Source organism: Ornithodoros turicata, chromosome 1 (assembly GCF_037126465.1).
Source record: "Ornithodoros turicata isolate Travis chromosome 1, ASM3712646v1, whole genome shotgun sequence".
NCBI lineage: Eukaryota > Metazoa > Arthropoda > Arachnida > Ixodida > Argasidae > Ornithodoros > Ornithodoros turicata.
In genome coordinates, this window is record NC_088201.1 from 67,930,543 (window position 1) to 67,948,840 (window position 18,298).

At 43.0% G+C, this 18,298-nt stretch overlaps 2 protein-coding genes across 2 annotated transcripts; one reads left to right on the forward strand and one right to left on the reverse strand.

Annotated features, from left to right (window-relative positions):
* LOC135400177 (GPN-loop GTPase 3-like) lies at positions 1-1,041 on the forward strand. Its single transcript, XM_064631917.1, has one exon. The coding sequence runs from the start codon at positions 143-145 to the stop codon at positions 971-973; it is 831 nt and encodes a 276-aa protein (XP_064487987.1). The 5' UTR covers positions 1-142; the 3' UTR covers positions 974-1,041.
* Positions 1,042-6,436: 5,395 nt separating this feature from the next.
* On the reverse strand, positions 6,437-18,217 carry LOC135378358 (leukocyte receptor cluster member 1 homolog). Its single transcript, XM_064611371.1, has 7 exons — positions 18,047-18,217; positions 17,796-17,895; positions 17,555-17,725; positions 13,517-13,634; positions 10,695-10,758; positions 10,408-10,522; positions 6,437-6,821 (listed from the first exon to the last, which is right to left on the reverse strand). The coding sequence occupies exons 1-7, from the start codon at positions 18,067-18,069 to the stop codon at positions 6,552-6,554; spliced, it is 861 nt and encodes a 286-aa protein (XP_064467441.1). The 5' UTR covers positions 18,070-18,217; the 3' UTR covers positions 6,437-6,551.
* Between the last annotated feature and the right edge of the window lie 81 nt (positions 18,218-18,298).

Below are 18,298 nucleotides of genomic sequence, written 5' to 3' on the forward strand. Positions count from 1 at the left end.
TCTACTCTCCGTAATCGTGTGCTACAGCAAAAATGGCGCTCCCCAGACGGTAGCATGTGCGCGTTTCTCAAGTTGTTTACTTCAGTCTTTTAGATCGCCTTTACATATCGCTTCTTTGGAGCGAGTGTGTTACAGCCTGATTATGAGGTACGCGCAGCTCGTCATGGGACCCGCGGGGAGCGGGAAAAGCACTTATTGCAGCACGATTGCCAAACACTGCGATGTTATCGGCCGCACTGCTCAAGTGGTGAACCTCGATCCTGCTGCTGAATACTTCAACTACGACGTCGCATTCGACATCAGGAATCTCATACACGTCGACGATGTCATGGAGGACGAAGACTTGCGTTTCGGCCCTAACGGAGGGCTCGTGTTTTGTCTCGAATACCTCGTCGAAAACAGTGAATGGTTAAAGGAAGAGTTGGGTGAAGACTCCGATGATTACTTTCTCTTTGACTGTCCCGGACAGATTGAGCTGTACACACACCTCAGTGTGATGAAGAGATTGGTGGAAATGTTGCAGTCGTGGGAATTTCGCGTCTGCGGTGTCTTTCTCTTGGACTCACAGTTTATGATCGAAACCTCAAAGTTCTTTTCGGGTGTGTTTGCAGCACTTTCTGCGATGGTGAATTTCGAGATACCGCATATAAATATTATCACTAAAATGGATCTTCTCAATAAAGCCGGGCGACGGCAGATCAGTAACTTCTTGGAACCAGACGGCCGTACGCTACTCGAAGAAGACAGGCATTTTGGAACTAAGTACAGTGCTCTGACTGAAGCCATCGCTAAAGTAGTTGACGAATATAGTTTGGTGAAGTTTATGCCCCTCAATATCAAGGATGAGGAGAGTATCGGCGACCTGTTGCTCGTTATTGATAACGCCATTCAGTATGGTGAGGATTTAGACGTAAAGGTGAAAACTTTGGAGAACGAGAGAGACGAAGATGTGGAGGACAATGTCGGTGATTAATTGCTGACGCTAAAGTTCTGTACGGCACTTTAAAAATGAGATTACAACGTGGTATGTTGCTATGCTCAGTGCACTGATTCTTTGTATCTGTTTATAATGCTGTTGCATGAAGACCAACCTTTTAGACAGGTCGCTGTTGGCACATCCAGAGACAAACAAGAAAGCATGCATAGTATGCCTACAGGGAGGTTTCGTGTGGCTGCATCAGGCCCAGCATGGAAATTGTGTCAGCATCACTGAAATAGACGTGAAAATAGGCATCACACTTGCGTTCTTCGATGTGACTGCACAACAACACAAAAAACATAAAAATAAATTAAATGACTAAACAAATGAATGCTACTTACTTGAAATGAACAGCAATTATTGCCGTTTTTCTCCTTCAGGATTTTGGAAACATATTTTAAACCCTAGCATGAATTAGTCAGCAGTTCCAACTAGGGCTACGCAAGTGGAAGGTCATGCTAGTGGAATCAGATCTTCAGTAGTTATGTATGTGCACAACAAAAACACATTTGTGCGATTGTTCGGGTAATTTGTTGATTAACAAAAACTGCATCCTACTGTTCGGCTACACATCATAGTCAAGGTCGATGCAATATACTGTATCAGCAATAATTTTCACAAGGAACCAATTTTCTTGAAAGTCACAAGCGTTCTTTTCTTCGCGAATTTAAACTTCCGTGAAATATTCGAACCAGTGACAGAAAAATATGCGAACGAAATGTGTAAGAAATTTGACCCAGGACGCTGGAGGCAACTTATGTACACATTTACACTGCATTGCCTCACAAAATGTTCAGTTCTCTGCTGCAAGTGGAGAAGGTAGTCCAGCCTTCACGAATCATGTGCGGGTGACGGCGTCCTGGGACTCCAGTTCTGTGTAAGCCTGGACCATCCAGCAAGCATGTATGGGTTTAAGCACTCTGCCACGCAGATCGGCCTTTGTAAAAGTTGCAGCACGACTATCGAGTGGCAATCGTACCTGCTTGATGCGGTGACAAGAATGACGGGAGACTGGGCAATTTGGTAATGACCTCGACACCAGCCAAGTGAGGACCCCCTAATTGCAGCCCTCTCAGTGAGAAGGGCGATACGTTTTGGTGGAGATGGAGGGCCCGTAAGATGCCTGATGCAGAGTCAACACTCCACGGTACCGCAAATTTAAGATTCCGCAAGTCGTTGTCTAGCGTGGTGCCTCACAAATTAGCGAATTATTGAGCCCGCGAATTTAACCACTTATACAGTAAGTGCACATTTCTGCGGTTGCATAAACAGCAGTTTCACCTATGGCTTAATTCAGTTACATTGTTCCTGGGCATTGCTAATTTTTAGCCACAGAGATTACCTAACTTTGTACCATGAATGTTGAGATTTTTAATGTTCAAAATAAGAACTAAAAGCCATAAGAAAAGTGCTGATCCATTCGCAGCAGAACCATATATTGCACATTCTACGTGGCAAAGCCAGTTTCCATTCCATAATTGTTTTCCTGATCAGAACATGTTCTGACACCCTATTACTTGCAAATGCTGTGGGCCTGAAGGAGTTCACCATGGAAAACTCAGTTTTCCTTTTTATCTTTGCTTTCTGAATTGCGAACCGAAGAAAAGAGAAGGTCAAATGTTGACAACGAACTCCTTTTTGCTCTTGGTCACAGCAATGCTCCAAGACGTGGATCATCAAATAAAAATTTAGTTGCAAAGACAGTAAAAATATGTGAATTTTGTGTGTTTCCTTGACACTGTGTCTGGACCACAAAGATGTGGCTGCCTCGTCTTTGTTGCAGCTGTGTTGCGGTTTCAGTCATAGGGGTATGTGGAGTTACTTTGTCCTCATCTTAACAGCCTTATCAATAATTAATAATAATTAACATGCAGGGACAACTGGGAGACATTGCCCAGCATTTTGTTTCCCCCAAGGGTGTCAACTTTTCAGTAATAAAAATATAAAGAACAAGGTTAGACAGTTCAATGCTGAAAGCATGCAATTGTACAACTCGGTTACCCAGTTTAAATGGAGAAGACTGCTTGAAAGGTAAGGGTGTCGTTGATTAAGGTTTATGTCTAAAGATCTAAACCTTAAATTTTTGCACCTTAACAAATACTCTTTCCAACACTGCGGGATCAAATTTAACTTCAATATCGATGTAAGTCTGCTAAGTACTCGGCCTATAGGGACATCAGTCACATTTGTACATATATTTTCATTCTTTGACTCTTCAAAACACTGTCATTTGCTGTGGCTTAGGAGGAGTTTATTAGTGAACAAATGGATGTGACAAGAGCATACAAATGTGAAAAGTTCACTTTTTTAGACCAAACTACATGTGTGCAACTATCTTGAGCAGTAAGTGCATAGTGAGGATTGGTACAGTTCTAGTATAGTGATGATATATGGATATTTCCTGGCAAAATGGATTGAAATTTTCAGTCTGGTGCACTAGTACAAATGGCATACATGAGTACTACTGTGTTTACTAGCAGATAATTGACGAAGCTATGTACCTTCATACATACCTCCCCAACAAACAATAACTGACTGCAGAGCTGCACTTTGATTGTTGCGTTGTATTGCTCCATCATTATTTGTGTTTTTTCAAAAGCTTACTAAAAATATACCACTGATATTTTCATCTTGAATAAGTGTTTGTCTGCAGCTAGTATGGAGGCCTTTCCAGGAAATTGAGCATGATAAGATTTCAAATACTTACTGCTACTGACACAATAGCTGGAGGCACGTGGCAATATGCAGGGGTGGATTTTGGGAGGGGATCTGGATGTGAGCCCCCCTCAATTCCAGTCGTCACATAGAGTTTTTATTGACCTTGGTAGTGTAATAGCATGCTGTCCAAGGCAGGACCCCCCGCAGAAAAATCCTTGATCTGCCCCTGGCAATATGTAGTACCAAGTGACAGACCGCAGGTGTACGCACAATACTTACTGCGACCTTGACCTTGAGACGGCAGCAAGTGCAATATGAAGTGCAACTGCAGTGAACTAATCCCTGAAACACAGTGCAAAACCGAATAAAGTGATGAAAATATTGCCTTCACTTCGAAATGTTGCAACACTTGCATACAAAATACGTAAAACAATATAAGAACGAGGTAATGGAAGTAAAGGAGACAAAACGTAGGACACACCGAAAGACAATTGAGCAGCGTCAAACGAGCATGTCGCTGGAGAGTTGCAAAGCTGCGGAGTGCGGTGTCAACGTTGGCACACACAAACGACACTGTCACAGAACGACACTGACATATTCTGTGTAGTGGATGTGTCCTCAGCACTGCTCTGCCCGCATTTCTTTTTACTCCTTTTTTTTTGCCACAGTTTTACACCGCTGTCCTCAAGCGCATAAAGTCATGCCAATCTTTCCAATGGCCGAAGCCGACACCACCACGACATCTCCTTTAGCACCTGTAGCAAATCCATTTTGCGTAGGCATCAATCTGTTTGGGTCCCTAGCCCATCACTGAACAAAACAATCATTGGGTTGTGATGACCATTGATCGCCCAACACGATACGTCGAGACAGCACCACATCACCGTCAGGAGATACAGCCATGTTCTTTGTCCGTAACATACTTCTTTGTCACAGAGTTCCAAAATATCTTGCCCATTTGTTTCATGAAATGCAGTAAACCCCACAGTGCTGGAGACAAGACTGACACAGCATGCACACACTGATGTTTGCTTGAGTTCTTTTACAATGATACAGCAGGTTAGACATGTAGATAAATCACAATGTTTCTTTCCACATAAGTCGGGGCTGCAAAATTCTACAGAGCTTTGACAAAAGGGCTATGCCACTATGGCATAGGACAGGGGTTCTCAAATTTTGTGGAACCCCTTTGCATTTTTTTGGCAGAGCGAGGAAACCCCCCCACCCAATCCAATGACATGTTTGCAAAGGATAACATGCTAAAATATATTTCATGAAACAATTAACAAAATGGACATTTCTACACACATTCATACAACGATTTGCTAAGACCTCACTGGAAACAACACACTGTGGGTTCTTTTCATGAAGCATGAATCCATACTTAATGTACCCTTCACAGTATAAACCGCAAAACCCGCATTTAACGACACATCATATTACGATGCCCCTCATACAACATGTGACAGGAAAGGGTGAGGTTAGATGCTCACACCAGTTCCTAACCAATCCCAGACTCTTTCTTGATTCTGTGACTGTGGCCAGTCGCAGTACACAGCTTGCTCCTCGCAGTCGTGCTCTTGACGGTACGTATGAAGACACGTCGTATGCTTACTGTTATGCACACTCCATAATGCTGGATGACCGGTAGCAGCAGGACACGTTGGGAGTGGTAGTGCCACCTTAGCAAATTTTTCGATAAATTTAGAGACTTTCTTGCTGTGCTTAGACTTTTCCTCGTATACTGGGATTAGCCACTGTTTAGCAACTTTTCACTGTTTATTGTGAGATTTTTGGCAACACCATGGACTGCAAGAACTCTGGATAATATTTGGCGTGTACACCTTCCAAAAATAGTAAGTGACATTCGATAAATTACATACTTAAGTGCAATATAGGGCAAAGTATTGTTGCACCTGCTGACAACACGGCTATGTACTACACCGTGCCGGAGGGCTGCTCTCCCACTGGCATGCAACTGATTTGCGGATGCCATAAACATGCACACTGCAACACTGCCAGGCATTGTGGCACAGAATGGGAAACAACTCGCATTAAAGAAAATAAAAAAATCTGCGAGCCTTCAGGTTGTAGTGTTCATTGGCTTTTACGTAGCCTGTTTCTCCTTTCCTATGTATAGCAAAGGTGGATTCACACCACTGTACATGTATTTATAATTTCAGAATCCAGTCGTAAACTAACTATAGCATTATCTACCTCGTGTGTAAAAGTGCTATTGACCATCACAATATCTAATCAACCTGACTCACACTACATCGTTCTTGCCTATTTAGGTGTAGACTTGATACTTGGTGATTTCTAGCGACTTTTTAACTCGATTTTGGCTACTTTCACTCCTGAAAAAGTGGTAACACTGCTCAGGAAACATCACAGAACCCACTCTGTCCACCAATCAGAGCAGTGTGGGTTTGAGTTCCAGTGTCCAGGGGCAGATTCAGGATTTTTCTGCGGGGGGATACAGTCTAGCACAGCATACTACATACACTTACAGTGTATGTAGTATGCTATGCTGCTAGTATACTACATACACTTACAGTGTATGTAGTATGCTGTGTCATCAACATTTTGTATGCAAGTGTCAAACCAATTGGAGCACATGGTGACAGCAGAAATTGATGGGGGAGAGTCAGGCCAAAGATCCACCCCCTGGCTTGGCCCCTTTTCATCAACTGCCATTCTCTAATATAGTACTGTTTGTTTTTGCATGAAAAGTGTTATATCACAACATGCAGTGAGGCTGCAATATGTCATTTTTCCAATTAATGGGCTGTTGAGAAATGCAGTTGTTCTTGTCTTTTATTTCACGTAGTATACGTTTTATAAACAAACAGTATGTACAAATATGCTCTTTTTACAGCTTCTTCCAGTCCATTAGGTGCTTCTCTAAACACCTCTACTTTTTAGCGAGGTGTGGGTTATACTGCGAGTTGTATCCTCGTAGCCGCTCATCCACGATTACCTCTGGTGCTTGCTTCGCGTCTTTTTCGTTGCGTACCCTCCTCAGCAGCTCTTCTGCCCTAGCCTTTTCCGCTTGTTCTCTGCGCAGTCGTTCAGATCTCAACTGTTCCAGTGACTTCTGAAGCCTCTTTGCCTCCTTCTTGTGCTTCTTGTGCTTGTGCTTTCGATGTTCAACATGCTCCGTAACTGGCTTTGCCATCAGCTCCTTCAATGTTCAATAAAAGCTTTATGAGCACCATATTTTAGACACGTTTAACTCACTAACACAGTTGTCCAGTTCTGTGCTTGTGCATTTAAAGGGACAGTTCACTCACCAGGCATCAATTTCTAGATATTTCTTTAATCGAGCTCTATAATTTATCATATTTACTCGCGTATTTTGCACACCCCTAGTTTAGCAGTAAAAATGTCAAGGAAACAAAAAATCTCGGAATTTGGGCACCCGAGTTTTGATTGGGTGATGAACGATTGGGCAAGTTGGGCGATGAACGATACTGTCACTCGAACTACAAAACGCGGAAAGAAACGTTGGACAAACACGCTACGACAAACCTTAAACCACAACATGGTAAAGTTGGCGATCATAGCGTGCTTTCGGTTTTCGAGTGCGACTAGCGGAGTCTTCCAGTAGCATCTCGACATATTTCACGGGTGTACGAGCAGTAGTGGGATGCGGTGTGTTGCCTCCCAACCGTCAGCAGTTGTGCAGTATTTGGGTACTTTCGTGCTTGCACAACGCAGGGATAATGTCAATATCAGCTCTACCGAGAGCCTATATGACAGTCATACTAAATTTTGCGTCGTCTGAATAGTGTGACGAACGTTCCCGTGTAATCTTTTTCCCCCAAACTTTTCAGACTTTCTTTGGGGACAAAAAGTGTACAAATAATGTAAGTAAATATGGTATTATCGGCATCATACATCACTGAAAGCCAGAAGGATTGGAATTTTGCATTCAGAAAGACGTATGCGCAGCGTCAGGGTGGATTAATGTGGGTGCCGCCTTTGAAAACCTGAAGTACCTTACGAGCATTGAGCCCTGCTCTCAGGAAGTTACAATGTCAATGTTACAGAATGTCGCCTGTGAACATGAAATTTTAAGCATGTAAAAGAGGCAAACAAGCCTTCTGTTTTAGGGATAACCTTTCTTGGGGTTTCCATCATCGTCACTTTCCAGACTTTCCAGAAATTGGCCAAAGTGTAAACTCAGCTACTAACATAGGCACTGGAGAATGCTAAGCACTGCACATTCAGCATAGCCACTTGGCATCTCATGTTTATCTGAATGTGAGGAGTGATGTTTTATTATTAGAGTCGACCCCAGTTTATCCGGATCTTGTGGTTCCCACCGAACCCACCGAACCAACCGAACTTGAGATGAGATGAGCCATCAGCTGTGAAAAAAGCACGTGTTTATTTCGGAGTGCATAAGCAATCATCCACCGTCACGCGTGTAAAATTACTGCAGACATTCAGCTCCTGTAAAACTGCTATATATTATGTCGTTAACTCGAGAAACATTAGTCTTCCATTCAAAGAATGCTAAGCCGTTTCCTGTGCACTTCGTGCACTGTCATGTACCACATCACTGGATTCCCCACTCATTGATCCGGAATCTTTGTGTGTGCACGTCATTTCTTCTTGCATATTGCAGCTTTGCTTACCATGCTAGTTACTAATCTTTAATGCTTTTGCTGACAAGTGGCATGCATAGAATCACTCCAAGATAATACAGCATAGGTGCAGGCAAGCTGGTGAATAAATTCCATAGTTGAAGAAACCTGAGCTTGGGCACTTGGAAGAACGACAGACACACCTTTCCTAACGATGTCAAACACTAAACTGGTCAACGTGGTGCACGATGGGAAAGGTAGAAATTTTCTGAGGTTATCGCCCTGTCTTGACGAACTGTAAGTCACACACTGTCTCTGATTCAACACTCAACACAAATGCAGCACACTTTGGTGCTGAGCCCTTGTTACAAAAGGCCTCGCCAGGGGTCCCCTAATCCATTCATTCAACCATCCCAATAAATGAAGGCAAACTGCATTTACTCGAATTTGTCAACATGTTTTTGTCCGGATAGCGCAGGAAGTCCGATAAGTGAAGTCCGGATAAACGGTGGTCCACTGTGTTATTAGTACCGTATTCCCCTGCATTAGCCAACATGCCACATACAATCGGTGGAGACCAGCATGCCACACATCCCCGTACTTTGCAGCATGCCATAAAATCCGAGGTGAATTTCCCTTGGTGAGAAGTGATAAAGTAGCAAGCACCACAGAATGTTCCTTCCAAAGAGGGTTGTCCCCAGGAATGACTATGTGACGCATGCAAACACATTTGTACGTCACTGATTAAGGTCGATAGCCACAGTAACATTTCCGCCTTTCAAGTTCAGTGCTAGCACAAGAAGCAATGGAGCTGGACGGCAGAGATAGCTCTCTTGACAATCGACAACACCAGCATCAGAAACATCGGCTATACTAGATGGTGAGCGGACATGTGGGAAACAGTGGGGACGATCTCGTATTCAACACTGAAAAGACAAAGAAGCCTAAGGTAACATCAGTGCTTCTGCAAGAGTGTTTGGAATTCGTCGTCAATGTGTGCAAGACTGGGGCAGATGTCAAGAGCAGTTAAAGGCTCGCAACGCGGCCAACAACTTTTTCATTCGGAAAAGAAGGAACCTGCCATCCAGCAAAGAAACGCAAAAAAAGCAAGCGAAGTTTCCAGAGATGGAGGAGGATATCGCTCCAACGAAAAAATGATTTTCACTGGGAAAAAAATGAACCTCTAATTTTGCAGCATGCCAATGAAGACCAGCTTTTGGAAACCTCAAAGTTGGATTCCCTCCACTTTTGTGGCATGCCAGCTGAAGTGGGAGAATACGGTATTTTTGTTGTTTTTTTCTTCCCACTAGAAAATCTGCTTTTCTACCCAGTATGGCCCGATTTTGAGCTCCTGCAATAAAACCCCAAACCAAGGTGATTCCATCTGGGTGTCTAATTTAATGCGTCAAACTGAAACATGTACTGATTCGCTTTTTGCACGGAACATATCCAAACATTTGCCTGACACTCAAGTATTTGCGGAATTACATTTTAAAAGTTCCCTGGAAACATTTTTTGTGCCTCTGATTTCATCGCACACCGCAGATCCCATTATACAAACTGATCCCTGTCTTAATTGTTAGATATGCATAAACTACTGCAATGAAGAACAAAATCACCTAGTTTTTGCCTACCTTCTACAAGCATTCAGTAAGAAAATTCACTTTCCAGGCCAGACAGTTTTCCCGCCTCCCAACATCATCTTTTTTTTTAACTAGATCTTCCATTTCCGTGAAAAGTATTTCTACAAAAAGAATGACTCCCATTATTGACAACACTCAGCTCTGTTCTAAAGATATCCAGTGGGCCCACCAGCCACACTGCACTGCCAACTTCACAGTTCTTTTTTTCTTCTAAAGCAAATCTGATAACAAAATGACACAGGTATTCAATTCTAGAAAAATTCTACATTTACTAAAAAAACGTACAGTCCTCCCAATATCTTACGGCCCTCCCAGTTATATTACGAATAAAAAAATGCAGCCAGCATTAGCAGTGCATGACTTCAACACAGCTACACAGTCAGACAATAACATCATGCATGAGCTGAAAATTAGACATCCAGTGCAACAGCAATCGTTTCACGCCCAAACAACTCCTGTAAAATCTCTCATGCATTCACAAAGTTCCAGTAATAATATTATGAACACTCTTGTGTAATTATAGACCAACATTCACCTTAAACTGTTTAATTTTCTTGCTATTCTCCTGCAGCCCATGTTTTGCATCTACAAAGCGTTTGAACACCTTTAGTGGGTCCATACTGTCTTTCAGTTTCGTGTCTTTAGTTGACCTGCCAGAAAAGCAGAATTATAAGAAATATCAGTATTGCATAATACACTGTTCACACGTGGTTAACAAGAAAAGTGCTGCAATCAACTTAAACCAATTGACCTGCGCATAATTTGCCACACACTAACTATTCCTAACGTGAAATAGTTTCAGTCGACTATGGTACTACCCACCTTTGTGCATCATAGAACAACTCCATGCGTTTCTCGTGGGACTCGGAATACCATGATGAGCTCCCTGTTGAAAAAGAATAGTACAGTAAGATGATATGCTTTTTAGTGTTTTGATTGAAGTTCAACAATATTTTCCAGGTATGTCACTGAATTTCTAGAAACTTTGCATTTATTACTTTAGCACTCATTGCAGGGCCATTCTAGGCCAGATGGTCGAATAGGGCCGCTCGACCGTCTCGGATACTTTTTTTTTAATTTGCACACGTAGAGGGACTCCGCCGATAAGTAGTTGTGGAGGTCCCAGAACAAAATATATTTTCCACAATGCTTGGAAGAACCCTATAGGTAGCACAATGTCAAAAATGTGCATCCGATATTTTTGCCATTTATTCGCCCATGCTTTTCAACAAACTACCTGATTATGTCTATGTCATTAGAAGCTGCAGTACTACACTCTCCATAACATACACAAAATTTGCCTGCCATTCACCATGTAAAGCTGTTTACGGAAGACACAATTTTCTATCTCTCTAATTTTTTCTCATTTCTTTTTCCGCCATCAACATGGTCGAGTGGATAAAAGCATCCGCTCATTAGTGGTTACTCCAAAGGTCTTGCAGTGGGTGGCGTTGGGTTAGAATCCTACCACTGACTGTGCAGTATGACGTCTGCCCTGGGTTTTCCAGCAGACTTTCCAGATGAATGTCAGCAGAGTTCCGCTGCACTGTCCCGCTGCGGAACCCCGGTTGAGAAACACTCTTCTAGGACATGAAGTGGGCTGCCTACACCCCTATTCCAAATAACATATGACAAGATTCTTTTTCTTAAAGCGGTTGCGACAGGTCATCCCAAGTTATCCCAGATAAATGTAAAAAACGGTGCTTTGCATCGATGTGAACCTCCAATGAAAGCTTCACAGCGAGGAGGACAATAGAAATGGACAAAATAGCAGATACCGAAACTCACGCGGCTCTGACATCACAGACCTCACCGCCGCCAGGGAGGCAGCGCACAAGAAGTCACGTGCTTACAGTTGCCAATGGGAATGGACGCAACTGAGGTCTGTGACGTCTGCGCTTTGCCCAGGAGTGCATTCGAGGGCTTGTATCTCACTATGCACGACACGTAGAAGAATAATTATTTTTCCTCTGTATTCTGGCGTGCAATACAATGCGCCCATAATGTAATGAACCACATCTCTGAAAGTGTCTCAACCCCTTTAAGGCTTCAACTATGTGTCTAGGACTGGTTGCTATGCAAGCATCACCATTAATGGAAGGCACTCTTCCAATGTGTACAGGCATTGGTGAAAAAAGAAACATAGTACTGCTCGGCGCTTCCAGCATTTCACAGCGGGTAGATTCTGGACGTTCAAGCTGTTCAGCACAACAGACTGGTCATGGAGAAACACTGTATTAAGATAAATGGACATGATGTACTGTGTTCATGCTATTAACCGCTGGGACGAGAAGTAGTAGCCAGAGAAGCCCCTTGTGTTGGAATAGTGTGCTATACAAGAGTTATTTTGTGAGTTGCCTTCACTATGTAAATGGTGTGTACCATTCCCTCTCACCGTAGTGGTGAGTCTTTGCGATATGAAATGTCATTTTTACTAAAAAGACAAAACACACAAAGATGGACAAGACAAACACAAAGTATTGATTTAGGGGTCAGAGTGAGATTGCAACACCCAGAACTTCTTCCTTGCACAGTTGTTCAGTATAGGACATGTTTAGAATGCAGACTCCAATGTATTCCTAAAGTGCCAAGTCCAGAGGGAAAATATTTACTCACATATTTGAAATGTAGTACTTTCCAAGCTTTTTAATCTCATGTAGTAGGACCCCTGTTCTATCAAATGAGGTACTGCAGTTATAACAGAACCTCGATGATACAATCACAGATTATACGAATTTCAGGATGATACGAATTATTTTCCAGTCCTGTCCAAAATGTCTATTCTTCCCATGGATTACATTGCGGATTATAGTGTTATCTTGCCTTCACGGGTGATACGAACGAGCCGAGGAGGCGACAGAGGTCGTTCCCACATGACCCGCATGCGCCAGTGTGAGCGCCAACCACGAAGCCGTGTGACGTTGCACTGGTTTAGAAAAAGAGCGACCAGAACATATGAAGGAAACATATCAGGACAACTTCCGGCAACATAAAAGAGCCTTGGGCACTCCTTTGCTAGGCGTCATCATTCTGCAGATCAGCTTCACCTAATGCCTGCGTGCTTTATGTGAAGCTCGCTTTACGGCACTGTTGCGCAACTCGCGAGTGGAAAGCCTTGGCCTTTTGAATCATCTCGCTAATTTTGGCAACGCTGACCAAAAACAGAGACGCAAAAGAAATTACAAAAGACCTCATTCACCGACAGTAATGGAAAATGAACAGTCACTGTCTATTTTCTTGGCTCAATTTTTATACTTGGTTTCACTCTTTTGATACGAATTTTGGATTATACGAATATTTTACGTCGTCCTGAGAGATACGTATCATCAAGATTCTACTGTATTTTGTCGAGACTGCCACATTACAAAAATTGTGGAAATTCAAATTAGTTCATTTTCAAACATTTTATTAACGCAAAAAGAATTTGTCATAGAAGCACAAAGCTTTCTGCAAACACTCCTGAGATGCCACTGAATAACGAGCAGCACGAGTGGAATATCTGGCGCGGAATAGCCTTGCTTTGACATGACTGACATGTCTTTTCATATTAACCTCCACTTTTTTTTTGTCCAAATTGTCTCTACAGATACACTACCAGAATGACCCAAGTCCTGCTGGTACATTTTTAAAAAAGCCTCAATCACCTGAAGCCTCTGAGGAGCCTTGTCCAAGGTATGTCAGTAGGCCAATCTTCTTTTCATACGTTTCCTGTTCCTCCTTTTTCTCTCTCTCATGGTCAGCATTTTTGCCATGCAAGCTTCTCTGCAAGGTGATGAAGGTGACACTTTGTTCACATGGCTTTTATAGACTGCTGATGATGATGTTTCAGGGTTTAATGGCACAAGGGCAACTTAGGCCATAATGCATCAAGACAGATGTTGAGTATGACCTTAAACTAAAAATATGATGATTATATTAAAACCAAACAAGACCAAAAAGGCACAGTGAGAGAAATTGGATGGGTTACAGATTATGCAGTTGGCCGACGTCCAATGTAAGAATAAAACGAAGCCGCTCCAACTTCAGCAAACTTGGTCTCTATTGGTGCATCGCACTGCAGGTCAATCGTTTTCATTTGTTAATCAGGAACACTGTTAACAACTGCGGAAAACGGCGAGCCAAAACCTTCCGTTGCAAGTCTCCAGCACTCAAAGAATCTTTGCCCGAATTCACTCGGGAGATCACAAAGCCTGTGACTGAACTGGTCCGTTTCTGGTGGCATTGAAGGTGCCAATATTACAAACTGGCCATGTAGGGTTTGCTCAGAAATTTTGGTAAGAATATACTAGTAATATTAATCGTGTAAACATAAGACGCAGGGACAGGTTTAGAGACTCATCAGTGAAGATGACGAAAGCAACAGAGAGAAGACAGGCAACGTCAAAACTTTCAACCTATTGTCGCATGATTAAAGGTTGAAAGTTTGAGGTTCCGTGGCAGTCTTTGTGTTACTTTTGTCGTCTTCGCTGTTGTCATGTGCCAACCAGCCCCGCTCACCTCTTATAGTGAGAGAGTCATCAGCTGTTACAGGTCAATGGCAACAGTTTTCTATCACTGACTAATGCCAGATAAGCTGCACGAGTACAGAGCCCAGTGATAACGCTACAACCGTTCATGAAGCTTTGGCCGATTATTATTATTATTATTTTTTTTTTGGCTCGAGGGCCACACAGGCCGCCACTTTGGCACCCCTGGTCTAAACAATCACAGCATGTAGCATTGTTTGGACTTCAGTGCTTGGCTAGTTACCTTCACTACATTTCTACTGCGTGCGATACCCGCTCTGCATTGGAGTGGTGCCAAGAATACGAGGATGTTAAGTACAACTCGTGGCAAACATTAAATAAAGCAATGAATGTGTGCACACAGAAATATATACAGACAATACACTAGAAATGCCTCCATTTAATTCTGCACACCTAAAAAATGCAGTGAAAGAACATTCAACAAGTGGTCCCTGCTCAAGTCATAAGCTACGTGCTCCCGACTCTGGGAAGGAGATAGATGCACATGCAGAATAAAGGCGGACCTCGACAAACATTTTCTTTCATTCTCAAAAGAAAAATTTCTATTTTGTGCAAACATTTTCAAATTTGCACCTGAACAGGTGTGTGACATCCCTATCCAGTGCAATATCCTGGCATTGCACCAGTGCTCACATTTGTACTGTCAGACAAGATGTACAACAAGCCTCGCAAATGTACTGTTCCACAACAAATTTCTCTATGGTGCTAGTAAGGAAGTGGGGACACAGTGAAGTAATAATGTATCACACAAACACACAGTTTTTATGCACTGCTCAGTCTTGCGGATTGTAGTTGCCACCACTGGAGGCACTGTGGACAGCCTCCAGCACCGCAATAGATGTGTCAAATTGATTTCGCTCCGCGACGAGTTAAATGTTATTTGTACCAAGGACGATACAAAGCTACGACTAATAATTTGTGGCTTTACGTCGCGAGACAACTGTGATCATAAGCCTGTGGATTAATTTTGCCTACCTGGGGGTTCTTTAAGGCTGGTGTACAGTCTGGCGGAACGAGGCAGCACAGCGTGCGGCGGGGTGCTGCGCGATGCCAGCGGCCATCGTTTAGTTCATAGTTCAGTGGTATGAAGCAAAACGCTGCGGGACAGCGACATGCGACTACGCCAGCTGTGATCCAACAACTAGAACACGTCTCTACTTCTGCCGTCAGCCGGCGGTAGCTTCAACTACAATGCACTGCTCTTGCCGTCCGAAGCCGCAAATGATCATCAAAGTCTGCACGAAACACGCCGAGTGAATGACAGAGATTTTAAAAAATGGAAGTAATGCAGAAAAAATGCGAACGTGAAAGCTGTGCACCCTGTGACTCCGCCTTCAATTGCATTGTAAATACGGTCATTGTCCATCGTCGCTGTTGAAGTAATGACGTGTCATCCCATCAATTCACGGATGCAAGAGGTATTGGAAGGCTGTTTGGGACAGGTTTGTCAAAGGTTTGAAGGCGAGGGATGCTTTGACAAATAAAGTGGTACGGATGGAAAAAACAACATCGTGGCGCTCTATCTCGTCAGACTATGATGAAGTGACGACGGCGAAGCGTGAGGAACTTTGGCGGGTGCCGTGGAATGCGGCAGCAACGACGAAACTTTGCGTCGGACTGTAAACCAGCCTTTAAAGTGTGACAAAATCTCAACACACGACACACTGTATTTAATGTCCCTCGCGAAAAGACAACGTGTCAAAGTAACTTGTACACTTGCCACCAAGGGCCCTATCCTGGTCAAAGTAATCTACCTGGATTACTTTAAATTTCTTCTGTGATTGGTGCACAATCGAAAAAGGCGTGAACATTAAAAGTGGTTGGAACACTAAAAAAACACCTATCAACCAATCGCCCCACGTGTTATCTTGGAAAGCGACCCGCCTTATCGGTGTTTCCTCCTGAGAATCCGAAGGCCACACCTGTGATCTGCCCGCCCTGCCTTGTTGCTTCGGTTCTTTGGTGTCGGAAACAGAAAACTCTATCGCCGTAAAACTGAATTTTGTGGAAAATGCGCGGAAAAGCACGCTCGTAATTTCCTTTTTTGCTGTTTGTCATTTTTCTTGACGTACAGGTGTGCAAGACGGCAATGTTTGTGTGACACCGTGACTGTACTTGGCATTTATAATTTGGTATGTGCCCGTGAGATGGCGCTGATGGCAGGCAACAAAACGATAAAAGCGTGAACGATCATTGCAAAGTGTCGAACGGACAGTGCGTCGCGAGCTGTAAACGCGTTTATGAGAAATCGGTTCGTGCTTTAAATCTTGAACTTTATTATGAGCTTTTCTTTATATTTTTCTGTGTGTTCGTGTGCTCAATATGCGAAATGATAATTCGCATTTCAATATGCTTCTTTTGCTTGTGAGCTGTGGGGGTGGTAATGATGCTGCAAATGAGCGTTGATAGTTTTACTCAACAAACAGTGAACTTTGACCGATGAGATTTTTGTGTGCAAACCGCTATGTTGGAATAACATTGATTGTACGACGGCTGTGACGACGCTTCGAAAAGCCCGCCACTTTGACGCATACGATGTCGTGATCGGTGCAGAGAAACAATGTTACGCAGTGCTTTTCTATCGTTATTAAACAAAAACGAAGAAAGATATGAATTTTTTGTTGTGACGAGCATATACAGACTTTATAAACACAATAAACGGAAATGCACATGCGGACCCATCATGAAACCCATCGGCGCTCAAAGTAATCGACCCTCTTTCGCTACATTACTTTTCAGCTTTGAAACTAATCTTTTACGTCATTGTTACGTCAAAATGACGTAGGGTCACGGTCCGAGATTAGGGCCGAGGCAGCCCCGCCCTACAGCTCGTGACGTAAAGTAATCGAGGTCGATTAGTTTTGACGAGGATAGGGCCCAAAGTTGCTAGCGTCCTCGGCCGGGTCTGAACTTACATCCTTGAAATCACTAGGCAAACACGCTACCGAATAGGCCACCTATACCGGTACAAAGCAACGGTAACATGATATTTCTCTGCTACCTCTACACGGGGAAACAGATCACGCCATAGCTTTTGATGTAACTGAAACTCTGGGTTAGAAAGTAACTTTGATAGGACTTTATCCATGGTACATGTTCTACCGGTCAAATATGCCACTCGAACCCAATAACTATCGCCGTGAAATTGTTACTTACTTGTGCGCTTTCGACATCATCGAAAAAATTCACATGTTCTTTCTGCTTCCGCTCATCTTCATCTTCCTGTGACAGAGACTCGCGCTTGGCACCGTCTACTGCTGAATGACCCTGTCCACCACTGCGAAGCTTTGCCTGTTCGCGGAGTAGGTTAATACGTGCTTCCGATTCCTGCAAGGATGCAATCCTGTATTTGTTCTGCAAGCGGTCCTATAAAGGCACTTTCAAATAATACACGTACTGCGAGCTGAACACGTCTCTGCTGTTCTTTCTCCTCTTCAGCTGCAAGCGCTTCATCCCTTCGAACTCGTTCGATGTTCCTCTTTGTGCGAACGTGCCAGCTGTAAATTTTATCAGAGAAAATTTGAATGTATTTCCGACATATTTTAACAGCCCTTAACGGTAGCTGGCGCTTGTACCACTAGTATGCTACAACACAAGCAAAGATCTGTTCAATAAACCTGCAATGTGCAGAGTAAGGCAAAAATGCACCTTTTCTTTGGCAATATATTCATGGTCTTCGATGTTGAACAGATACCGTAAGCTTAAAGGCAGCACAATGATATGTCACTCTTCGTTTAATGGCTAGCTTTTTAGTTTGCTACTATTTTTTTCATGAACGATTCTCGATTACGTTTGCTTCGTTCCACCATCTTCGTGTATTTTCTGTGTACGAAACTGCGTACGACAACCCCAATAGCAATACATTCTTTTCATAATTCAATTTAATATTCCAGTATATTT